The sequence below is a fragment of the Falco punctatus genome, assembly GCF_963210335.1.
Source record: "Falco punctatus genome assembly, chromosome: 18".
NCBI lineage: Eukaryota > Metazoa > Chordata > Aves > Falconiformes > Falconidae > Falco > Falco punctatus.
The window spans coordinates 5375881-5400917 of NC_137598.1; the positions used below are offsets into that span (position 1 = coordinate 5375881).

The window sequence follows — 25037 nt, forward strand, 5'->3', positions numbered from 1 at the left end:
TGCATCAGGTAATAAATAGGTGCCAGTCTCGTGACACCGCCAGGCTTGCCAGATCTCCTTGCCTGGCTCCCAGTAAGTTGCAGCCACTCTGGGTCTCACAAAAACAACCAAACAACAACAAAACACACACAAAAAAATAAACCCCCCCCCGACCAAAAACCATCCTTCCAAACTAGAAACAGAGGTGAGCAGCAGCAAGAGGAATCCAACCATGCGGCAGCACAGGGAGCTTCACCTGCCGCATCCATGCACATGCAGCGTGCAGAGCCACCATCCAGGCACGGGGTTGGTGCTGGGCTCGTGTGGGAGCAGTGCTTCATCTCCCTGGGAGGCTGTCAATCCACTGTGTCATAAATCTCATGGAAAGCAGCTAAATAACAGGCCTCCCTGGAGCTACACAAGGATATTATTTCATTGTCTTTTTAATAGAGAAGGGGGTTGCTCGCATGCTGCAACTAGATGTTATGAATAGGCTGATTTGTACTGGAAAAAGCTTCTTAAAATGCAAGAGTGTTGCCAGAGGCTCTGCAGAGACTCTGTGGAGCATCGTTTTGTTTTGACATGTCAACAGTGGTGTTAATTGAGCGTGAGCCAGGAAAATAGTAAAACCTCCATGTTAATGAATGGGTCTCTCCAAGACAGCAGAGTCTTCAGTAGCAAGTCAGAGCAGTGCCAGGGGTGAGGATTTACTTAGACTTCAAAAACCAGCCTGTTCTTTTCAGGCCATGTGGGTAAAGTGTGTTTTTTTTTTTTTTTTTTTTTTGTTTTGCTTGGCAAATGAATTAACCAAAAAATACATTTTAATGGAGCAACAAAGATGCTGAGAATGTGACAAATACTTTCGCAGTATTGTAACAGTTTTATTTTCTGCATCCTGAAAATGTTTGACGACGGTAGTCTCAAAACACCAAGGACTTATAAGTCTCTTTAATGAAATGTCAGTCTTGTTTTCTGGGAATGTTCAGCTGTTCCTTAACTGGCTTGGTTTCTTCCCCAGATTTCAGCAAAGCCTGAACCTCCTGGGGAGCAGCTGGCTGAATACAAACCCATATCCTTGGCCAGACAAAGCCCTGGTCTGGCTTCTAGCTATTTCTTATGCTGGATGTTCACGTTAAAATGTATTTCTGGCTTTGCACATCAGGAAAGTGTGGGGCATCTGAAGCCCAGCTGGCTGCTGAGCAGCAGCCCTACAACCAGTGTCCCATCAGCCTCCAGCGCCGGCTTCTGGCTCTGGTTTTGTTTTGGCTTGTGTGTTGTTATTCCCAGCTCTGGTTATTGCTGTGGTTAGTGGGAGGCAGGCGGTGTTTTGGTGCTGCGATGCCCCAGGGAAACCTGCTGCTGTACAGATGCTGGATGCGGATGATGAGGCTTTCAGCGGGAGCAATCGTCCTCCGAAGCCTTTTCCCTTCTGCCAAGTCCTGGTGAGCTGTGAGGGGGACTTTTGCGATTCGGTGAGAGAAAAAGGAAAGTGATAAAGCATGAGAAAACGCTTCAGCAAAATACTTTGTACCGGTTTCTGAGAGGTTACTGAGGGTACTTGGAGATAAATACAGAGTCAGGATCCTCCTTTGGGCTCAGTATAAAGGAGGAAGAAGAGCACACGCTGTGCCTGCTTCCCCGTATGGGCAGGTAACTTTCTGGGCTCTCATTCCTTGCCCTGTAGCACAGGTGCCCCTCCTGCATCCCATGCCAGTGGTCCCAATGCTCCTGTAGCCACCCTGTGGGCACTGGGCGATGGTTTCAGTGGCTGTTATGCCAATTTCAGGATGACTAGCTCAGTTTCATTTACTCTGGTTTGTGCTTAGGGAATGGCAAACCCCTCCAAGGGATGCTTTCCCCTTTCTACGGTTGTTTTGCTTCCAAGAGATGTCTTTTAGCTTCCCGACTGCCTGCTGCTTTCCCTGAGCCCAGCTGTTGAACCACTGCTCACACAGGGCGCTCGGCCAGCAGCGAGCGGCTCCGTCCGTGCTCCACCACCAGCCACCTGCTCTGGGAAGCTGCCGCCCGCCCCCAGCCCACATCTGCGAGGCTCCGGTTAGTCAGGGGGGGCTGGAGGCCAAAAAGCTGGGACGTTTCCTGCCCGGGGTTAATGACTGTTCCAGCTGCAGCGGTGGAGGCTCCGTGTGTGTGTAAGGGTTGCGTCACCAGCCCATCGAACGCCGGTGGGAGACGGGCTGGCTGTGCCGTGGGGATGTACCGAGGGGGAGGCACAGCACCCACCTGGGGCTGGGTCTTCCGGGCACCGGTGGCCAGCAGAAGTGAGTCAGCCCTCCGGGTACGGCAGGGAGAGGAGTGTGCAGGGGCAGCCAGCTCCGGCCTCTGCCTTGCCACATCCTCCCGGCTTCCCAGGTACGAGGGATATTGCAACCCTGGCCTGAATAACAGCTGCTGGCAGGTGAGCCGCCGGCTGCAGCCCTTGCACAGCATCAGCTGGCTTATTTGTGCTGTTCTGCCCTCGCAGGGTGTCCCGCAGGTGAGCTTTTCCCATGTTTTTAAACCTTGACCGTGGTGGCTCCTTGTGCTGCTTCATCATCTGGCAGCTTCCCAGCGGAGGGCTCTGGTTGCTAATTACAATCACGCAGCCTTCCCTGCCAGCATCTTGTGGCTGTTTGAGCTTTGCTGCTGTGACGGCTCCATGCAAATCCCCCCAAAACTTGAAATTTCATGACCTGTGCATGGATGAGATGATGGGGAAACGTTAGATTTAGCAAAGCATGGCTGCTGGGAGCCAACCCCAGAGCTTCGCTGGGGTGACAGCTGGGATGCTGCAACTTTGCTGTAACCAGCTACAAAACTGGTTTGACCTTTCTGTTGCCTGCTCAAAAAAGAGGTCAGCGCTTCTAACAAATTATTTTGCTTCTTCCAAGAGATGAAGGCTAAATGTCAGGTTTGATGAATGAGCAACCTTTCAGGGGACGGAGGGAAACTCCTATGCGTGCTCCACCCTGTGCACCGACGTCATTTCCATTATGGGACTGAGTAACGTTTTCCAAGAAGTCAGAGATGGTAGGTTGAAGGAGTGCCATCATCCATGTGGGAATTGTATCTGGCACAGACTTATTACTCTCTAGTGAACATCAGTGACCAAATAATCTCTTGTTTCTTTAATTGAGAGCTGGAGAAAGCAAGAGGTGTGACAAGGGTGGGAGACACCCCTCCAAGGTTGACAGGTTGCCATCAGCACCTGCTTTCTGCATCCTGCCTCATGATGCTGGGAGTGTCAGTGTCCCCGTGTGTGGTCCTGGGAAGGTGTGGGAGAGCAGGGAGCAATACAAAGCACTGGAGAAGTATTCAACGGTGCATTGGGATGCCTGTATGGCAGGGAGGAGGTTTGCCGAGGTCTCCACATGTGTCTTCGCCCAAAAGCAGCCCCGCTGCTTGCTGGAGAGATGCCCTGTGTGACAAATGGAGCAGCTTCCAGCTTGGATGCTCAGCGGGTGTTTTGTTATGGCCTGGTATGCAGCGGCTGGCGGCACTCCTGGAATCCAGCCCTTCAGGAAGGCAAGCCTGCTCAGGGCTGTCTGCGCCCTACTTCCCCCCGAAGACCTCAAAACCTACTGGGACGGAGGCGGATGCGCAGCAGCAGGGTGCTTGGGAGCTGGCCTGAGCAGGTTTCTGCCAAGCCCGGGTGAGTCTTGGGCTTATCCTCGATCCAGAAGCTCCACCGTACGCTGCTTTCCCAGGGGAGATGCCCAAGTGCTGCTGTCGGCCGTTCACCTCTGCCGTGGCCCTCGGTGGTAGCTGCGGCACCATCCTGCAGTGCAGCGCTCGGGGGGAAATAAACCCTCTGGCTGGAGGCACGTGTTGTGAGCTGGCCGCTGTGGGACGTGGCTTGCACCCGCTTGCTTTGGCCCTACGTCGTGGCATCCTCATCGTTTAGGGTCAGAGTTTGCATTGAACAGTGGGGTGATCCATAGGGACAAGCCAGCCCCTTGCCCTGCTGCTAATGCAGGTTAGCCAGGCCTGGGGGAGAAGCTCGAGGAAGGCAAAGCACCCGAGAACCTTTTCCTAGCTCTGTCCCAACACTGTGTTAGCTGGTGCTGGTGTGGCGTTTCCCATCCGTGAGCAGAGCTGCTGAAAGAACAAAATGACATGAGAAGGGAGGAAAAAAATTCCACGTAGTCAGTGCTGCAGTGTTCCCATTGACTTTGAGCGTGCATGCTCTGTTGAATGAAGACCCGTGTTTATAGCAGCCATTCAGCTCTGCTTTATGCCATCCCACGCAAGCAGACGGGTCTCACGCTGCTGCATGCTTGACAGGCTGAATTGTGAAATTTAAATTTATAGGAAAATATTACTGAGGCTAAAGGAATGAGCTGAGCACCTCTCGCCGCCGTCTTTCCTTCCTGTGCCCTTGCTCTCGCCGAGGGTGGCTGCCGTGTTCACCGGTGCGTTCCCCCAGCTCCCTCGGCCAGCGCGCGGAGGGTGGCCGGCCCGTTGCGGTATCTCCTCCTGGATCTGCAGGGAGGAGGTGGGGGAGGCGGGGTGGGAACCAGACAAGTGGTACCCCAGTTGGCAGGCTGTGTCGAGATCACCCCACCCCAGACACGGTGTTCACATCTTGCCAAGGGGCTGGAGCGAGCCGTGACCAGGCTGTGTGGTTGGACGCTCTCCTTTTGACTCATCGACCTTGATCAGTTTTAAGCCGTCTCAGACTGTGTCCTGTCTGCCTCTTTAATTGCAGGTGGCTCCATGTCCCAGCTCCAGAGCTCCTGGGAAATGCACCAGCAGAGCGTGGCATATCTTCCTGATACAGGTAAATGATAACCCTCCTCTGCAGAGGATGTTCTCCTTGTGGTTGTGCCTGTCTCTTCCCGGGAGCTTTCTCCAAGCAGCATGGACAGCTAGGACTCCTACCTAACGGAGCCTGGTCCTAGTGCTATCTAAAGGTGCTAGGACTGTTGGCTGCGCGAAGTTTCAGGTGAGGTACAGGTGAAACCAAGGTTGGAGAAAGCTCCCAGTCCTGGGTTGCTTTGGGAGCTGTGCATCCTCAGGTGCTCCAGGGGCATCGCTGGCTGCCATGGGGCCTTTGAGCCTCGTGTGCGAGCTCTGCAGAGTTGCTGTCCCCTGGCAGAGGATCAAGAGGAGTCCAGGCTTTACTGGGATCGAGCAGCAGCAGTCTGGTAAACGTTACAGCGAGACTTAAATTGTAGGGTTGTCCTCTTGCTTTTTTCTGAACTCGCTTTTGCTCCGGTCTCACTGTCTGGAGTTCCTGGGTGACTGATGAGTATTTTACACAGCACAGCACAATTCCAGCACCTGCTGAAAACCTCGTGAAAGCAGACTGGACACAGCCAGGCAGCAGCTATCCGCAGTGCCTCTTGAGAAAACATTGAGCCATACTTCAAACAAAAAAGCTTGTTTGAAGCTCTTGAATCAACTTAAAATTTCTCACTCTGAGGTGTGCAGAGGGGATAACTCTGTCCCGTGGGGGGGGAGGCTGAGGCACAGGAGCTGCTGAGAACGCACACGCTGTCCTACCGAGCTGCTGGATGGTGCCGTCTGAAACCGCAGCCTTGGCTTCACCAAGATTTGGCACCACGCAAACTTCTAACCTTTATTTGCCCCGTGCTTCTAGATGCTTGGTGTTGCTAATAGCAAACGGGCTTCTACCAGTGGATATTGGAAGCTAGGGGAAGCCTATTAAAAGCTTCATCTCGCTATTCGTTTTGGGGATGTGCATTAGGAGCACTATTTCCGCCCTCCCTTGTTTAGGTCCCTGTTGATGATGATTTTTTTTTTTAAACAATGTTCACTTGACTCACGTTTTGGGATTTTTCTCATTTACGGGAGCCGGTGCGAGTGTGCCGCTGCTGCTTCCTGTCTGTGCACGAGGGAAATTCTGCATCAGCGTGTCAGTGCTGTGACCTCTTTCCCTGTGGGTTTGCAGCATCAGTCTGGGTGAATTCTGGTCCCTTCAGGGCTCCCTGAAAACAAACATAAAGGAGTGGGGGGTGGGGGTGGGGAACCTATCTGGGTTTAGGGTAGGCTATGGAAGTTCTCCCAGTGAAGCACAGCAAGCCTCTGTGAGCATGTTCTGTGGTTTGTTTAAGGCTGGGGGCATAGGAAGAGGGGATCAGTCGTGGCTTTACTTGGGTAGATAAGCGAATGCGTACGCTTACTAAAAACGAGCTAGAACCTGCTTTTTGGTGGTGTGGGTACACAGAGCCAAAGGGAACACAGAAGCTTCTCTTGCCAAATTGTGGTGAAGCCAAGGAAGAATCCTTGATTTGCATCTAATTTCCTTTTTGTAAAGCTGTGACAGTTTTACAGAATAAATACCTGGCTTTCTCTGCTCTCCCAGACATGGAGACCATGGCTGCTAGCACCTCGCTTCCCGACCCAGCTGGTGAGTTCGACAAGAACATGCCCCGTATCTGTGGCGTCTGTGGGGACAGAGCCACTGGCTTTCACTTCAATGCCATGACCTGTGAAGGCTGCAAGGGCTTCTTCAGGTGAGTGAGGGTCTCTGGGGAGGAGGACTCTTACCCCATGACCAGCAAGCCTGGAGGATGGGACCCCCAGGGTGCTGCCTGGCTGCTCTTCCAGTTACCCGTGTCCCTACCCAGCTGGGCTGCGGACAGCCTTGCCAGACCTGTGCCCGCATTGCAGACAGCTGACATGCCTGCAGATCTTGATAATGGAGAGATCACGTACTATTTCCCTTCTTGTGGCTCGCTGTGGCACCCTGCTACTGGGAAATAAGTTGTTTTCTCCTTAGCTGGAGATTTCCATCTGTCTGGGAGCCTTGCAGACCTCCATGTGCAGGAGTGTAAGAGCCTCTGGCACACTACAGATGGTACCTGGGGAAAATACACCTGAAACTATCAGTCTTTGAAAACTAAAACGGTGTGATGGCCACAAACTTCTTTTCTTGAAAGCAAACTGCCCCTAATGTCTGTTCCGTGCACTTGTGTACGGAGACACATGTGAGGCACCAACCTCTTCCCAAAACCAGGCAGTCGCTCAGCCACCCCTCTCGTTCCTGGGGGTTTAAGGTAGCTGTAGGCTGTGTGTGTAGCTGCCTCGAGGCTTTTTTTTTTTCCACTGTCAGGTGGAGGTCTTGAGTGGCCTTAAGCTGGACAGCAAGGCAGAAACCTCTCTGAAAGCTGCCAGGCTCCCCAAGTCTGGAGAGTGGCAGGTTTGCGGAGATTTGTTAGAGGCTCGGTTTTACCCCTGCATTGCCCAGGTGATGCTCCTGTACAGACAGTGCTGACCCATTCACGTGGGAGTTCCAGATCACTTGCACCAAGCGAGAGAATGACTAAGCGCGGGTGAAATGAAGCAAGACAGTGACTGGCGTGGGACTGGCTGGGAAAAGCCTTGCTCAAGTATTTTGCGCTGTAATGAGATGGTGGCACAGGTGGCTGTGGGATTGCAGACACCAGAGTGCACAGCTTTACGCCTTGAACTGGGCTGTTACAGCAACCAGAGCTTGAACTTTCACAGCAAAGTCATAACTCCTCTTCTTGCAGGAATTTCAGGGCTCGATGGGGGTTTTCACATACCACAGTCTTGCAGTCTGTTTTTGAACAGGGCAGCTTCGATGCCGGGCCAACCTGAGCAACAACATTTTCCTCAATTACTGCCGCTAAATGAGTAACTCTTCTTTCAGCTGCTCTCCTCTGTGCTTTGGTCTGGTGCCCCTGACCTTCCCCATCCCCCTATTGTGGCTGCAGAGGCAACAGTCTGGCTTTTAACATCTGAAATGTCCAGGGCTGCTTGGCCAACCCTTCCTGGGTGTGATGTGGCTCTTGCGCTGTTGTGAGCCCTGCTGTTGCGTTTCCCCATCTCGTATCGTCACACCATTGTAATCATGCAAGACATACAACTATGACAGTATTTCTGAACAGACACCTTAATGATGCGAAAAGCTCTCATCTTCCACTAGCCCTTCATGCCCCATATAAAGCCTTTATTTTCAATTTAAGAGTCTTACTACATTTTTTTTTTTTTTTTTTTTTTTTTTTAATCTTGCTTTCTAGGCACGCTCTCCCCAAGCTAGGCCCTGGTGTGTTTTCTCCTGCTTATATAGCCTTGTTTACATGCCACTTTCAATCACTGAATTAATTAATGCTTGGTGCTGCCACAGTATCTAAGTGCTTTCAGCATTAAAATATAGCAGCACTGGCATGGAGGAGCCTGGACCCCTAACACTACTAGAAAAGCCACGTGCCCCTTTGCCAGCGCCTCGGGGTCTGTAACAGGCTGTGCCTGTGTGCGCTGGCTGTTTTTTTCAGCTTTCAGCTTGTGCTCCCTGAGCAGATCTTTGGAAAAAAAATCACTGTGCTGGTATCTGTTTCTGGTGGCTGCTTACAGAAACGGGGAGGTCGGACTCGCTGCCTTGGCTGGAAGGGGCTAAAAGAGAGCGAGCAGCTGTGAATATCGAACTGCAGCAGCAAAACCTTGGGAAGGTTCCACAGATTTTCTTGGTTGCGCTCGGGCTGTAGACGTGACTCTGTGGGCTGGACCAGGACCAGTTCTCCTGTACCAGAGCCTTGTACACCGTAGCAGAGGGATGCAGCAAAATGCAGCCTGAGCCTTGGCTGGCTGGGGTGGCAGCAAAGCTGCTGGGGGGCCCCTGGGTGACACTCACCTGCCTTGGGGACACACCGCTGTGACACGGCTCCCTGGTGTGAAGTCCTCCAGGAGGTCCTGGGTTTAATGACTCTATAAATGGGATTAGGCATTTATTGGCGCCTCCGAGTGCTCAGATGTGCACGTAACCTGCAGCACAAACAGACGTGAGGCAACCTTTGGCTGCTGGCTTCAGAGTCCACTGTTTACTGATGATGCCAATGGCAACAGGGGCCTTTTATTGGGCTTTGCTGTTTGCTCAGGAGCGCTTAAAAAGCAACTAAGCCGGAGTAGTTTATTCTGCTGTGACTTGGCTGGAGCATCCATGGTTTTCTCTGGTTTCTCCTACAGTCCTAGCTTTGCCCCGGTGCAGTGACATCGGGTGTTAATAGCAGAGCTGCTCAGAAGGGCTCTGGGTATTTCAAAACCTCTGAAGTTCCCACCCATCCTGTCTCCGTCACTGCATCTCCCACTCCTGTACTTTTCCCCAGTTCTTTGCCATGTTCTACATGAAATCTTAAAAAAAAATCAATCCATCCCCTTTTCCTGCATACCCAGGGTCTCTAAAGATATTTCAGGGCAAGGTGCAGTGGTCTGGAGGGTTCCTGGGATCAGGAGTGGGGGATGGAGCTGGAAGGATTTGGGGGAGAAAATGCAAATGGATGCAAAATGAGTGCCAGAGAGCTGCAGCTCTGCTCCTGGCATTGACTTGGCCGCTGGTTTACCACGGGGCTTCCCTGGGCGGCTGCGTGTAGGTGTAACGGGGGAGAAACGGGGGATTATCCTACCCCAGGCAGTTTGCGATGGCTGTGCGAGGTGGTTCTGCGGCAGCCTCTGTGCCAAAATGACTCGTCGTGTATTACCCATGTGGCGGGTGACGGAAAGGATGTGCCAGGGAGGTCGCTGCGGGGTCTGGTAATGAGTAGGGCAGCTGTCAGGAAACGGTATCGCACAGGTCCTGCGAGTGGGGGAGCTGGGTGTATTTAAAGCCCACTTCACCAACAAAAACTCGGAAAGAGTGACTTTGAAGATCAGCCTTATGCGGTGAAGGACTGAGCGCACCGCTGATACCGGCCACACGTGGATGCCGGTTCGGGCTGGGCTTTGGGGGCTATCAGGCTGCTGTTCACCATCTGGCTTTTCTGCAGCTTCACATTTCTGATGACCTAAAAGCTGTTTCATGGAGGCGCTGGGGTTTGCTTTCTCCTCGGGGTGCTGGGTCAGACCATCAGGTGTATGTCTACCAAAACCCAAGGATGGAGCTCAGCTGTTGCAGTCGGGGGGTGGTTAGTGGTCAGGTTTCCCAGCTTGTGGAGCTGCAGTTAGGCAAACGGCAGCCCTCGCCGTGCCTGGAGTGCTCCTCCGATCTGTTGGGCAAGATAAAGCCAGGTGGGCATCTTCAGAGGGGTGTCCTGCAGGCACGGCTGCGCGGTGGACGTTACCCCTGGGTGCGCAGCAGCCTGTCCTTTGCAGTGCTGCACTTGCACGCAGCAGGGGCTACATCGGAGAGCGGACACGGAAAATGCTGCCCCTGTTCCACCCCCCACCCCCACCCCCCCCCAGGTGCAGCCACCCTGACCTGGGCACATCGCCCCCTGCTCAGCACACCCCCCTCCCCTGCTGCTGGCCGTGGCCGTGTTTGCTCTCACCCATGGGCTGGGTTGGCGCGGGGAGGGAGCTCGTTATTTTTAACATTTGACAGCCTGCCTGGGACATGGATCTTAAACGAGCCTTGAAATGGCTAGTTCTGGAGCTTCGTAAAAATACACCGGAGCCAGACAGTGGGACATCCCGCTGCGGGTCGGACGGCTGCTCCTCGGGGCCCCGCGTAGCCAAGAGCCATGGACCCTTGGGGCAGCAAAGCGGCTGTTGTGCCCAGCCACCCTGTATTCTAATAAACTGCAATTTTCATACCAAACCCATAATGGTGGCTTGCCCTTGCACATGGGACATCTTTCCCTGCCTGAGGGCCTCCTATTTCTCTGGCTTGTTTGTGCATTCCACAGCCTTGCCCTGTGCTGCGGGGGAAAAGATGAGCCGCCTGCCTGCCCCAGATGCTCAAAACCAGAGTCAATCACCGAAACTGGGGGGTTTTAGGCTGTTCAGGTCCAAATCTTGACTTGCCCCTGAGCTGAGCAACGTTTGTCCCTGTTCCTGGGAGATCAAAGGTCTTGCTGGAAGGGGAAAAACTCAGAGAAAAGTGATAAACTGAGAGCCAGCTGCTGGGTGAAGCAGGAATTTCTTAGCGTAAGGCAGGTTACGGAGGGCTCTGCCATCCGCCCCTCCTGTATTTATTTTCCTAAATACATTTATTCATGTTAGGTGCAGGGAGAGTAAAGCCTTTCTGTTTACATCTCCCTTTCTAAAATAGCCTCTAATTACATGCTACGTGCCCCTTGGGTCTGCAGCCCAAGAACATATTTTATATTTATACCCTATAAGCGCGGGCTTGGCGCTGTTCCTGGGCTGGAGGGGCCCGTCTGCCCTCGCCCTCTCAGCCTGGGGTCGCCCATACGTCTGTGGTGTTCGCCTATGGAGCACGGGGGTCGTGCACCATCAGCTCGGCATCCCGGAGGGGTGTTATTGCAAGGAGAGCAACTCTGCCTAGCAGGAGCCTCTTCATCCCGGTGCTGAAATACAGCATTAACTCGGGGGGGTGGATTTCTCACTGTTGTACCTGAATTGCACCTGAATTTACCCCTCTGAGCACCCTCGTGCTGACTTTCTAGCCTGGAGGCACCCTGGCCTTGGTCTGCCTCCCTTCAAGTCGCCTTTTCATTTAAACCGAGTGGCACCTTTAGAAATACTTGCAAATCCAGAGATAAGCTTCTCTCGCTGATGGCAGAGCCTTGAGTAACTTTCTCCAAAGCCAAGACGGGGCATCTCCCAAGGCAGAGGAGAAACCGCCCTGGATGGACCAGCTCAGCTATGCCTGTAACATGTCATTACCGTGCATCACGCCGGGCAGCCCCGCAGAAAGGCCAGTTTTCGCTGGGAGCTCTGGCTTTGACCCTTTGTACTTGGAAGATGTACAGACCCGACTGCCACAGCGGATTAATGTGGCACGGTGTGGTTTTGGTGGAAGAGGGGGTTATTATGTTAAGTGTTGTTTCTCTCGTATCCTGCAGTGAGATTTCTTTCTCCTGCACACGCAAACATGTGCTCCAGCCAGTTATTCTAGCAAAGCTAGGCTTTAAAGGCTGGTAAATGTTTAATAACACGCACTGCTTTGGTACATGCCTGTCTCCACTCTGGTTTCTTCTGGTGTGTGGGGGGGGTTTCTACAATCCTTCCACCTTTCTTATGGCCTTCAAAATATCTGTTCAAAACCGGAAAGCTGCTTAACCTGTGGCTGAACCCCTCAGCTGTGTCCTTGTAAGAAGTCCTCCTTTTCCCTGCTGTGCAGCAATGCCTGAGCCCCTGAGACCAAACCCGCAGACGCACGCAGCCGGGTACACCCTCTCCAACTCAATGTTCTCAAGCAGCCAGCTGAGCTGAACAGTCAGGTCAGGGATGCTCCCAGCACCCTCTTAGCCATCTCTCTCCAGCAGTTTGCGGCCAGAGAGCTGGATTTGTGCTGGCGTCTCCTCCCGATGTTCAGAGCACGCTCAAAACGGTGTTGATTTGACCCAAGGCAACTTGAGGTTTTGTTTTTTTTTTTTTCCATTCCTCTTCAGGAGAAGCATGAAGAGGAAAGCCATGTTCACGTGCCCGTTCAACGGTGACTGCAAAATCACTAAGGATAACCGGCGGCACTGCCAGGCGTGTCGGCTGAAGCGCTGCGTGGACATCGGCATGATGAAAGAGTGTGAGTACACGGACACGCGTCGCGTGGGGAGCAGCGCAGCCGCCTGCCCTGCTGGCCTTTGGCTGCTCGCTTCACGTGCGGTGCGGAACGCAGGCGCGGGAGTGCAAGACCCGAAAGCCCTACGAGGGTTCAAAGAGGATGCAAAGGGCAAGGGATGCGGTGAGCAATGATCGAGAGGAGCCCGTTTAACGATTAAGGCTGCTCCTGTGGTGATTAGTGATCTGGGGAGTTGCTTTTATGGGAGCCAGGTCACCTTTGCTGGCTCCTGGGGGGCAGCAGCTTAGCGAGAGCATCCGGGGCTGTTTCTGATTAACTCCCAGTTGCATCGACTGAACTTAGTCCCGTCCTGCCTTGTGCAAAGCCGTTGTCCTCTCCGACGCGTTCCTGCTTGCTTCCTCACTCCCTCCAGACAAGGAGGGTTGAACAGGCTTCCCGCAGCACCAGCAGTTTTCATTAGCATGGAACCAGCTCGTGTTTCTTGGCCGTACCTCTCGGGCTTTTTTTTGTTGGGGCCTTATTCATGCAACGTGGGTCTGCCCATCCAGCCAGCCACGTGCACAGCAGAGGCTTAAGTAAATAACAGAGGGAAGTAAAGTAGTTCTTAACCCAATCCAAACACGCTAATGTTATCCAAATATTTATTTTCTTCTGCTATATTTATAGATAAGCAGCTTTTAAAAATAAAATCTGTTTGACATGCTTCCTCCTACATGCACACGCTTTCCGCGTCCTAAGCGTTTGGGAGAAGGCTGGTGTTCGCGTAGTGTTCAAACCAAAATAACAGCCTTCTGCTAGGAGACACCGCAAACAGGAACTCACGTCGATGATTGATGAACCTGAAAATCTGGAAAATGGAAGTGATGCTGGTTTCCTTATGTGGTGAGCAGAGAGCAAACAGCGTCCGATGTCACAGGGTGCCACAACAGCTGCTGGGTCCTCCAGAAAATCAGAAATTGTAGGTGTTTGCAGGAAAAAATGCCTGATTTTCCAATTGTCCCAAAGATCGAGAAGATCCCTGGATCTTCTTCTTTTAAACTAGCAGCTGTGTCCCTTAAAGAGGGAGAAAAAGACCATGTAATGCAAGATACATATCCATATTTTATGGCGAGTTATGAGGACATGTGAGCCCATGGTAGCCAGTTGATGCAGTCCGTTTGGCGTACCCATTGCTAACGAGGGAAATGTGTTAAATTGCATCAGTTAATTACCCGGGAGAGGCCAGAAAATTCAGCAGCAGTGATGCACGGGGTGTTCGCACCCCGGCTGGCTCCAGGTCCCAGGGATGTGCATGATTTCCACAGGAGTTAACTTGTAAGCGACCCTGTTAGCGAACTGTTACTGGGTTAACAAAGCCTAACCTGAGGAGACTAAAAATAGCCTTCCTGCAGACTTTGCTGTTGGTTGAATGAAGAAGAACAAGGTGTGCCGCTGTTATTTTTAGGTCGAATCATGGATCTTGAAGCTCTTGATGGGGGGTTGTGTCTTCCCCAGCCTGGCATGGAAGGCAACGAGGAGCCCCGTGGGCAGGGCTGGGCCAGTTTGACCCCAGTGCTGATGGGACCCGAGCCTGAAGCAGAAATGGGAGTGTGAGGCGGGGGTAAAGAGGAGAAGGAAGAGAGCAGACCCCAGCAGACCTTGTGCCTGTGTTAATTTGGGGCCTGGCGCAGAGAGACTGTTCACCATCCCCTGAATGTGGGGTGGTTGGAGGGCCTGGATGTATTCAGACATCACCTGCAGCCCAAACTACGCAGGGCTGGGACCTGTGGCAGCGTGGCCGTGCTGAGGGTCCCTTCCCCAGCACACGGTCCCAGTTTGAGTGCAGTCCCAGTTTGAGTGCAGTCGGACCTGCAGCCCAGACACTGCAGCGGTGGGCTGGAGGAGCCAGCGCTTGTCTGGGGCGCGCAGCAAGGCAAAGGGATCGTGTGTGTTCAGGCTCGTACAGAGCAAAAACCCTGAGCCAGCAGCACCCCCCGGGGAGCTGGGGACAGTGCCAGGGCGGCCACTGTCCCCTGAGAAGGGACCAGGAAGGGGAGGAGGTGGAAGCTGGAGGGCAGCCGAGGTTATGGTATGGAGCAGGATTTATAGCCCTGCCGCAACGCCTGGGTTCACCCCGCGCTGTCCGCAGCCAGCGTTAGCAAATATTTGTGGGTTTCCATCTGTCTTATCTGAGCAGGGTAAAGCACAGGGCAAGCATGGGGGGCTGTGGGGCGCGGCAAAGTCCACCCCACACCCAGGCCGTGGCATTTGGGGAATGCGCCTTGTGCCATTCTTGGGAGCAGTTTCCCTTCGGGTGGCTCCAAGGAGGGCAGGTCTCCAGCCCAGGGATGCCTTCGCTGCCCTGTCTGCTCGCTGCTGGTTTCTGCTAGGATGATGCTTAACACGAGCGTACTTTAAAGTGGGGTGAAGAGTCTGTTGCTGGACTATTCCACCTGCTTTGGCAGTGGTTTGGGTGACCAGAAGATGCTGCGGTTACCCCTTCTGCCCTGCAGAAAAACCTTTTGCCAACTGCCTGGAGCTCGAGAAGGGACATCCATCCCTCGGGGCCGCGTTGGCCAAGGCACAGGGCATTAGATGGACCTGGGCTCTGCAGCCACCCTTAACCTTTGGGTGATTCACCTCTTTTAGTGTCTCTGCCCCTTCTCCCCCAGTCTGTAACACCTCTCCAGTGTTCACAGCGCATTCACGCAGGGACGAGGGACAGGTCGACTGTCCTGCTCGGTCTAAAGGTGTTCCTGCAAAGCGGGAAGATAAATTATGCATCACCAAATCAAGAGGCTGGAGGGATCCGTGGACTCCTCAGAGCTGCAACAGTCTCACAGCATTGAATTTCTCCTCTCCTTGCCACCTTATTTTCTGCTGGGGAATTTTTTTGTGCTTGACATGGTGCCAGTCAGCTGGGAATCGGTGAATCTCCTTGGGAGGGTCCCTAGCCATGTCCTGGGGCAGTCTGTCCCTCTGCAGCTGGGTCCTTGGGCATTGGGGAGGGTGGTTGCAGCTAATCCCCCTCTCTGGTGCCACAGCAAGCTCTATAGCTTGCCTGGGGTCAGCACCCCATGGATCTTCTCTCCCTTTTTCCAAGGAAGAGGCTTGCCGGGATCTGGTTGTAGTCACGGGCAGCTGACACTCAGCATCCTCGCCACGAGGCTCAATTTATGATCTCAGTGCTGAAAATCCCCAAGAGGGAGGAGAAAAATAAACCATCATCTCGGAGTCAGGGAGGGGAGCAAAAACTGGAAGGAGACTGTGTGGAGAGAGGGGAATTTCCCGAATCGGTCAGGAGAGGAGCAGCGGCACTCGAGGGAGTTGGCAGCGCAAGGGCAGCAGGAGCCGGCAGGGTTACGGTTGTCGAGGGTGGGACTATGGGATGAGGGTGAGCAAGGGGGGAGGTGGCCTTTCCAGCTCTGCTCCGCTTCCCCGAATAGGCGGTGATCCTCCAAGCAAAAAAAGTCCCTGCTGCTCCAAACATGGAACATGTTATTCCCCGGCCCGGGAGCTGCTGCAGCGCGGTGTTGTGCAATGCCGGCCTCTGGGACCCGTGCTGACGCCGGGCACTGGCCGAGAGGCAAAGCAGGAACACGAGAGCGAGGGAAGAGTCCAGGAAAACGTCACTTGGTGGTGGCCAGTGTTTACACGATGACCGGGAAGCGTCTCTGCTCCCGGCAGGCTTGAAGCGCATGCTATAAACATCCAGCGTCCTCTGTAATTAGAGCAGGCTTGGAAGCTGGCAGGCACTGAGCATCTGGAAAGCCCTCTCTGAAATCTGTGCAAGCATCGCCTCAGTTAGCCGTGGCTGAGCTGCGTCGGGGGGACGTGACCCCCTTGGTGGGGAGAGCAGTAGCCGGGGGCCCTGCAGCTGTTGTCGCTGCTCCAGTTTGCTCCAGTGTGGGTCCAGGACCTGAAATTTCAATTGCTGCTGCTTGCCTGTCACTGCAAGCTTTTCTCCTCTCCGGTCTCCGTGCAAACCCGGGTGCTCCAGGAGAAGCAGGCTGTCCGGCCAGCCCGTAGCACCTCATGACCCCCCACTCCAGCCATCACGGTGTTGGAGTGTCTGTTGTGCAATTTGGGTTTTTCTGTCCGTGCCACCTCTTGTTCCATCCCTGTCCCTGCCAGCTGTGTTGCCAGTTACACCTGCCTTGAGAAACGCTCCGTCTTCCGATGACAAAGGCGCCTCAGGACAGCCGCAGCCGGGGTGTGGGGCAGGCCAGCGGGGCTGAAAGGTGGGGGTTTGGGAGAGGTAGCAGGATGAGCTGGGCTTCGCTCCCTGGCTTTCAGGGCTGCATCTGGGGCGTTCATTCTGCGAGCTGGTGCAGAGTGATCCTGGGCATCCTTGGCCGTTAAGTGGGGTCACAGCACCCTGCCGGGCTGCTCCTGACCTTGATGTACCTCGTCCCCACGGCGTGCCGCGCTGCTGCTCTTGCTGCTTGACCCTCATCTAGCCACGCGTTCCCCCAAAGCTGCTGCTGCGAGGGGTGTTTCTGCAGCCCCTTGTCAACCAGGGGACACAAGCTCGGCTTCGGATCACCACCGCTGTCCCAGCGAGATCCCCGATCCCACCCTGCCCTGATGGCCCTGCCAGGCTGGGGGAACAGCCATGGGACCTTTTGCACCCCTGGGGCTGGACGGTGTCCCCGGCTCCAGCGGGGCAGGCAGAAGCAGCCACCATTCAATCTTCAGTGAAATGTTCAGACTGCATCCAGTGAATGCGTATCGTGCCTGACATTTCCTAAAATTTCACTTTTGCTTTATATTTGGCAGCTCTTTCCTTGCCTGATGGAGCGAGTCTGCCTTCATGCTGCCCCACGCCGCCCTCCAGCATGGCCAAGCCCCTGGTTGTGGCTGGGGCTGCAGGTTTGGTGTCGTCGCCCAGCTGGCTGGGTCCTCGTGTGCTCGGTAACCTCGGCGCTACCCTCGGTGTCGGCCGTGGTTTCCCTGCTGCCCTTGTGGCGTCTCGCAGAGAGGGCCAGCGTCTGTCTGCAAGCGATGGGCCGAGGTGATCTCAGCCTCCGCGCGGACGTCGGGCCAGGGCAGCCCACAAGCACTCAGCCACGTTGCCGGTTGTGCCAGGAGTCTGTGGCTGGACGTCTCCAGCTTGGTGTTTGGAAAGAGATTGGAGCTGGGGTGTGAGCTGGGATCTCGAGGGAAAGGTGCAGGCGCTGAGCTGCCTCCTGGTGCCGTATTCCCCCTCCTGGTGCCGTATTCCCCCTCCTGGTGCCGTATTCCTCCTCCTGGTGCTGTATTCCCCCTCCTGGTGCTGTATTCCCCCTCCTGGTGCTGTATTCCCCCTCCTGGTGCTGTATTCCCCCTCCTGGTGCTGTATTCCCCCTCCTGGTGCCGTATTCCCCCTCCTGGTGCCGTATTCCCCCTCCTGGTGCTGTATTCCCCCTCCTGGTGCTGTATTCCCCCTCCTGGTGCTGTATTCCCCCTCCTGGTGCCGTATTCCCCCTCCTGGTGCCGTATTCCCCCTCCTTGTGCTGTATTCCCTCTCCTGGTGCTGTATTCCCCCTCCTGGTGCCGTATTCCCCCTCGTGGTGCCGTATTCCCCCTCCTGGTGCCGTATTCCCCCTCCTGGTGCCGTATTCCCCCTCCTGGTGCCGTATTCCCTCTTGAGGCAGGCAGGTATGTGCTGGGCAGCATCCATCCTTCTGCAGGTACAAACAAGGGTCGAGTCCTTTTCCCCAAGACTTCATAAAACAGGCAAATCACTAGGCAGGCATCCCTTGTCCGTGTTACCCCGGTCCTACCACAAGCCCGTTCCTCCGGCACGGCCAGGCAAGGTGCTGGGCAGGTTTACTGCTCCCCGGTGTCACCAGGAATGCCGCGGGTGGCTCTCAGTCCGCAGCGCTGATGCTGAGCTGTGCTGTGGCTTGCACGAGTACCGCGGTGCGGTGGCACTGGCCTTTGCAACACAAGACAGGCTGGAAGGTAAATCACAATTTACCTCGATCTGCTGGCTTTTTTAAACACCTGCGGGGCTTCCTCTGGGTCTTAGTCTCCTGTAGGCTCCGGCAAGTCCTGTCAGAGCATTAAACACCAAACCCGGGCCCTGCTGCCTTCTGTTTCTGTCTGCATGGCTGGCAGCGGGCTCACAGCAACGTGCAGCCAGCAGCCCTGGGCTGTACAGCGGGTCTGGCTGCTGTGCTGCATAGATCCTGTACCGGGAAATCCTGACTGCCCGAGGCGGTGGTGCTGGGGGGAGCAAACTCTGCCAGCGCTTGTTCCCCCACCAAAGTAATGCTTTGCAAAATCCTCCTGGTTTTCAGCTCCTACCAGAGTGAGAATTGCTGCTGCCTCACTGTTTCAAATCTGTTTGAGGGCTGAATTTCCCGAAGGCGGGTGGAAATCCCAAGCTGATTTCCCTTGCAGTCTTGCCCCAGCACAGAAACATCTTTTTCTTTCCAATCAGTTCTGTAGGTGCTTCCTAATTTTCATGGAATAGTTTGGGTTAGAAGGGACCTTTAAAGGTCATCTAGTCCTTGCATGGTTGGAATTTGGCATAGACACCTGCAATAATCCCTTCCGAAGCCCCGGTGCTTGGGGAAGACCATGTTGGCAAAGACTTTGAACACCACGGCCACAGCTCAAGTGCTTGGCTGTTTGCCCCATCCTCGTTCCCAGCCCCACGTGGCTCTTTCCCCACAGATGCTGCCTCATCTATGAATGGTTTCCCTTCTTGCATGCAGCACCCAGATGGATCCGATGCTTTTGTCATAAGAACCAGGACGGGAGATGGCAAAATCCTAATTTTTCTCCCCAGGCAGCCTGCGCTGTCCCCGGCACAGCTGCCCGTAACGTGCCAATCGTGGGAGCGACCTTTTGGCCCGAGCCGGTCATTCCCCTGCCTCCCAGATCTTCAAGTCCCCTCTGAGATTGTGCAAGTCTGAAAACGTATTGGAAAAATGCCGTCGGCTGGAGGTGGCAGAAAGGAGCAGGGACTGCAAAGGGTTCCTTGCCTCGAGCCCTGCGACCGTGGCTCCCGCTGCCCTCGGCCAACCTCAGCCCAAACTGCACCTCGACTCGCCCGGCATCAAACCACTGTGCAACCCAACTGGTCATCAGATAACGTGCCTGGGGTTTTCTTTAATGACTGGGTCAAGGGCTAAAGGAGTAAGAAACGTTAAAGGGCAATGTCCTGAGGAGTGGGCATGGCTATTTTTAGGACCTGCCGGTGGACGTGTATTAATGCGCAGTTTTGTGAACGTATGACTCTCTTACGAGGGTGAGGGGTTGCTACCCCAAGAGATTGCTGCGGCTCCCTGTCGCTTTTCTTTTCTTTCAACCCTGTGAGGCTATTCAGGTCTTTAAGTTCTTTTCCTAAAGATAAGATTTGAGCCCCAGTTGCCTGTGGGTGCTCCCCTTCCCTAAATAAACGGGAGAAGCCTTGCATATCGCCTTCAAGTCCAACCCTTGGCCGCTGCCAGAGGCTGTCACCCATAATACAAGCCATAAATATGCAACCCTGGGATTATATGTCCCCTTAGTTTAAAAATACTTGCGATGCTGCAGAAGCGCTGCTGGGTACCCAGACTATGGCTGCTGCGGCTGGTAGCTGGCCACGGAGGCTGAGCGGTGCCGCACCGGGCTCCCTCTGTTGTCAGGCTCCAAAAGTGGCACTGGAGCAGGATGAACCCACAGGCCTGAGTCCTGCAGGATCAGGATTTCTTTCACCTGAAAGCACAGAGCAAACAGCAAGGTTGCAGCACAGAGCAGACACGTGGCAGCGCCGACGTGACCTTATCGCGCCCGGTCCTTGCCTAAAAGCACCCAAGCGGGCTCTGAACTGCGCTGGTCTCGTAGCGGGAAGCCCTGACCTGGCAGTTGAGGACAGGAGCAGGATGGGCTTGATGCAGGTTTAATACCTGATTAGCAAGGTGATGGGGGTACTGGCTGCAGTGACCCAGGGTTGCTTCAGTCCCTGTTTCTGACACTTTCCCTGTCCCTGCAGTCATCCTGACGGACGAGGAGGTTCAGAGGAAGCGTGAAATGATACTGAAGCGCAAGGAGGAGGAAGCACTCAAGGAGAGCCTGAAGCCCAAACTCTCAGAGGAGCAGCAGAAAGTCATCGACATCCTCCTCGAGGCTCATCGCAAAACCTACGACCCCACATATGCCGACTTCAACAAGTTTCGGGTACGTCTGGGGCACGTGCACGGGACCAAGCGGTTCCTGCCCAGATGCACCAAACCCATCTCATCCCATGACTTCTTGTTAGAGAGGATTTTAAAATCACAGTGCAAGAACCTTGATGCTGTTGGCAGCAGGCAAACGACTGCTGCCAAATTGCTCTCCCAGCCCTGTTCCTCATGTCCTGCTCTCTCTTCCAGCCCCCTGTGAGAAGCAACCCTGGCAACAGGGGGGCAGCAAGGTCCTCCTCCATCCTCACCCAGGACTTGTTGTCAGAGGACTCCACCGACCTCTTTGGCTCTGATGCCTTCAGCACATTTCCAGGTACCACGGCTGCTGCTCTGTAGGCGACAGGGGCCGGAGCGCAGCAGCTTTACCTAAGTCTGGCCGTTCAGAGCCCTGTTTTACCTCTGCTGGGGAGCTTACTTAACTGTAAGACCCTCCTGGGGGTGCTGCAAAGCCTTTTTGTGAGCAAAAAGCAGGAAGTGCTCAGCTGGATTGTGGCCCTGCAGACCGCTGTGTGTCTGAGCCCTCCAGGATGGCCAAGAGGAGGGCGAACACGAACGCTGGGCTGCGCCGTCACTGCTCTGGCTGCAGTTAGACTCAAGCACAGCACAGGAGAGGAGTTCAAGGCCCCGGTGCAAAAATCGTGGTGCTGTTGGCAGCCAGTGGATGACTGCTCTCTCCCTGCCTCATGTCCTGCTGTCTACATGCAATGCAGAGCCCTCCTGGCAGGATGGGTGCCATTCCTGCTACGGGCTGGCGTTGTTCCCCTCTCCCGTAATGTCTTGCCTACAGCCGAGGTACCCTCTGACCATCTCCCTCTCTCCAGAGTCTGTGGAGCCCCAGATGTTTTCGAACCTGGTCCTCTCTGAGGAGAACGATGAGACCACCTCCATGAATATCGACTTCTCCCACCTCTCCATGCTCCCGCACTTGGCCGACCTGGTCAGCTACAGCATACAGAAGGTGATCGGCTTCGCCAAAATGATCCCGGGATTCAGGTGAGATGTTTGCTCTCAGATCCGATGTCCACGGCGGTTTTCCACTCTCAGGAATCCCGGCCTACCCTTCACAGCCAGGTCATTTCTCTCTGTTTCATCTTCACAGCTCTCCTTCGGGCTTTGTTCCCTTCCCAGGTCTGTTCCTACTTTCATGTTTTCTGTCTCTCCTCCTTCCTGGGGTTACTCCTCTCCTATCTTTACCCTGATTCACCCAGACTCTGTCATAGAATCACAGACTGGTTTGGGTTGGAAGGGACCTTAAAGACCATCTAGTATCACCCCCCCACACCATGGGGACACCTCCCACCAGACCAGGGTGCTCCCAGCCCCGTCCAACCTGGCCTTGAACCCTTCCAGGGACAGGGCACCCACAGCTGCTCCGGGCACCCTGTGCCAGCACCTCAGCACCCTGGCAGTGAAGAATTTCTTCCTAATATCTAATCAGATTTTCCCCTCTTTTAGTTTAAAACCATTTCCCCTTGTCCCTCGCTACAGGCCCTGCTAAAAATCCCGTCCCCATCTTTCTTATAAGCCCCTGGTAAGTGCTGAAAGGCCACTGCAAGGTCTCCATTCTGTCAGCACAACACTTGAGCTCCAGAGATGCTCGAGGCCATGTGAGTGGTCCCCATCCTGGTTTGAGAAGGATCTCAGGTCCCGTTTAACTCCAGGGTGCTGCCCGGGGCACTGCGTGGTGCCACCTGCAGAAACACCTGCTGCTTCATCCCATCGCAACCCCGGGTGAGGGAGAAGCCGGGGTGCCCCCAGGGAAGGGACTGGGCTGCTGATGGAGACCCCGATGCCTGGGTGGCAGGTTTCTGTTCCTTTCCTCACTGCACTGTTCTCACATCACCCCCTTGTCCTCCCCCTGCCCAGGGACCTGACAGCAGAGGACCAGATTGTCCTGCTGAAATCCAGCGCCATCGAGGTGATCATGCTGCGCTCGAACCAGTCCTTCACCCTCGAGGACATGTCGTGGACCTGCGGCAGCAACGACTTCAAGTACAGGATCAGCGATGTCACCCAGGGTAAAGGCCACCAGCCACCCTCCCGCGTGCTGCAGGAATGTGGTCCCAGCCTGCAGTTCACACCAGCAGCTTGGCAGTGTCATGGCCGGGCTGAGACCCCTGTGCCAGCCCCAGCCGCGCTCCTGCACCGCCCTGGCCCCGTGCTGGGACCTGTGCGTCCTGCAGCTGGGCTGGATGGCTGGGAAGAGCCAGGAGCTCCCAAAGAGCAGCGAAGCCAGAGCATGGCCGTAGCTCAGAGCTGTCTCCCACTCCTCCGCCTTGCCACCAGGGTTGGGTTCAGTTTGCTCCGAGCTGCCATGAGGGCCGGGACGGACGCTGCTGGGCTGTCCCAGTGCCACTGCTCTGCAGCCGGGGAGCCCTCCTGCCAGGAAAGGTGGTGACTCCTGCCCTAGACCTCCCTGACCTGAGGCTTTGGGGACCAGCACAGAGAACAGGGCGTGCAGATGACACGTATGGACCTTAAATCTTTCCCTGGGCTTGGAAGAGCCTTAGAGTAACCCAGGGATGCTGAGCTCGCCCAGTGAGGTCCCGAGGGAAGGAGGCAGAGCGAGTGGTGTGTGGGGAGCATGCACGGGCAGCTGGCACCCACTGGGTGCAGGGAGGAGATCTGCACGCAGGGAGGGCTCTGGGCATGTGAGGTGGTGTTTGTGAGGCTCGTGCACAGTGCAGCGTGGAAGTGATGCTAAGGAGGCGAAGTGACCGTGGGTTCATTGTCTTTATGGATTTCAAAGGCAAATTCTACTCCGTAATCTCCTGCTTTAGAGAAACTACCGGGGAGAAAAGTCCAATTAAAAACCAGCGTTCTTTAAACTATATCAGAAGTCCTCTTCTGCTGTCCCGGGTCTCTGCTGCGCTGAAAGAGGAGCTGCTGAGCTCCCCGCCTGTCCCTCAGCTGCGGGAGCTCTTGCTCCGGAGCAGGCTGTGCTAAAGGTCCTTTCTCTCCCCAGCCGGCCACAGCATGGACCTCCTGGAGCCGCTCGTGAAATTCCAGGTTGGCTTGAAGAAGCTGAACCTCCACGAAGAAGAGCACGTGCTCCTCATGGCCATCTGCATCCTGTCCCCAGGTAGGAGCACGCTTGTCCCTCAGCGTCACCAACCTGCCAGGTTTTGGCTGCGTCCCCAAAAACATCACCACCTTTCCCTGCCCCTCTGTTGAGGAAAAGGGTAGGGAATCACCTACGCTGTGTCCGTGGTGTTTTCTAGATCGCCCAGGCGTGCAGGACACCTCACTGGTGGAATCCCTTCAGGATCGCCTCTCGGAGATCCTCCAGACCTACATCCGCTGCAGGCACCCTCCTCCCGGCAGCCGCCTGCTCTACGCCAAGATGATCCAGAAGCTGGCCGACCTGCGGAGCCTGAACGAGGAGCACTCCAAGCAGTACCGCTGCCTCTCCTTCCAGCCCGAGCACAGCATGCAGCTCACGCCGCTGGTGCTCGAGGTCTTCGGCAACGAGATATCCTGAGTCTGGCCGCGGGGCCAAGCACCCCCCCAGTAAAGGGATAAGTCAGCCTGGCCGCCCCGAGGCGGCGAGCAGAGAGACGTGGCCCTGGGCAGGAGTTCTGTGCACGGGCAGTTTGGTTTCACACTACTGGAGGCCCTGCTTTGTCTTCTCATCCCCAGCAGCCGAGGTTTCGCTTGCTTCGGAGCGCTGGCAGACCCAGACCCCTGTGGTTCCCCCACTCCCTGCGCAGCTTTTCTGCTTCCCTGCCGCCTGCGAGAGCTGACTTATCCCTTTATGGACAGCGTGAGGCTGGGCCGCCTCGAGTCACTTAGTTCTTGAGCTGGAAAGTCGGGCTGCTTGGAAGGGGGTGGTCTGTGTGGGAGACGGACTCGCTGCTCCCCTGCAGCACCTGCCCCTCTCCGTCCCCGAAGGGAGACGCCAACCGAGCTGCATGTGCCGAACGCTGGCAGGGACGGCCGCGGGCCGTGTCCCCACGCCTGTGACCAGCTTGGTCCGCGCCCGGGAGCCGCTGTGAGGCCAGAGACACCCGCGTCAGCCCCGAGAGGGGAGATTTGCCCTCAGCCCCCCACGGAAGGTGTGGAGGGAGCCGTGACAGCCGTGACTCACGTTCCCCAGGCCACAGCCTGGTGTGGGGCAGCCGGGCTGGCTCGGGGCGATGCTGGAGCCGAGCCCCGTTGCCCACGACCGCCCCACAGCCTGCAATGGCCTTGCGGTCCCGACTGCGGTCCCGGCTTGGCTTTGGCACCTTGTGGTCTCCTGTGCCCTGCTGGGACCGGGCACCATCCCCCCTCGGTGCCGCCACCCCTGCTCGGTGCCACCGTACCCACACAGTGCCACTGTCCCCGCTCGGTGCCCCCCGGGGCTGGGGGTGGGAGCCCCCCGGGCCCTGCACCGTGTTGGGGAGGGGACCCAGCTCCTCGCAAATAAACTCTTGCTTGGGAACAGCGCCTGGGCTGGGGGTTTTTCTGGGGGGTGGGGGGCTGCGTGTCCATCTGACCCCCCGTGGGCTGCGCAGGACTGTGTCCATCTGTCCGGGGGG

The 25037-nt window shown here is 55.4% G+C and overlaps 1 protein-coding gene across 6 annotated transcripts in view; it reads left to right on the forward strand.

Moving 5' to 3' along the window:
- VDR (vitamin D receptor) overlaps positions 1–24940 on the forward strand; it is a 40116-nt gene extending 15176 nt beyond the window's left edge. For all 6 annotated transcript variants that reach the window (XM_080367990.1, XM_080367989.1, XM_080367994.1 and 3 more), the window contains 9 exons: positions 4685–4756; positions 6305–6455; positions 12255–12385; positions 20328–20512; positions 20707–20830; positions 21339–21510; positions 22384–22535; positions 23483–23599; positions 23739–24940. In XM_080367990.1, coding sequence (XP_080224116.1) covers positions 4693–4756; positions 6305–6455; positions 12255–12385; positions 20328–20512; positions 20707–20830; positions 21339–21510; positions 22384–22535; positions 23483–23599; positions 23739–23998 — 1356 coding nt within the window. In that variant the 5' untranslated portion in view covers positions 4685–4692 and the 3' untranslated portion in view covers positions 23999–24940. The remainder of the gene's footprint in view (positions 1–4684; positions 4757–6304; positions 6456–12254; positions 12386–20327; positions 20513–20706; positions 20831–21338; positions 21511–22383; positions 22536–23482; positions 23600–23738) is intronic.
- The last annotated feature ends 97 nt before the right edge of the window (positions 24941–25037 follow it).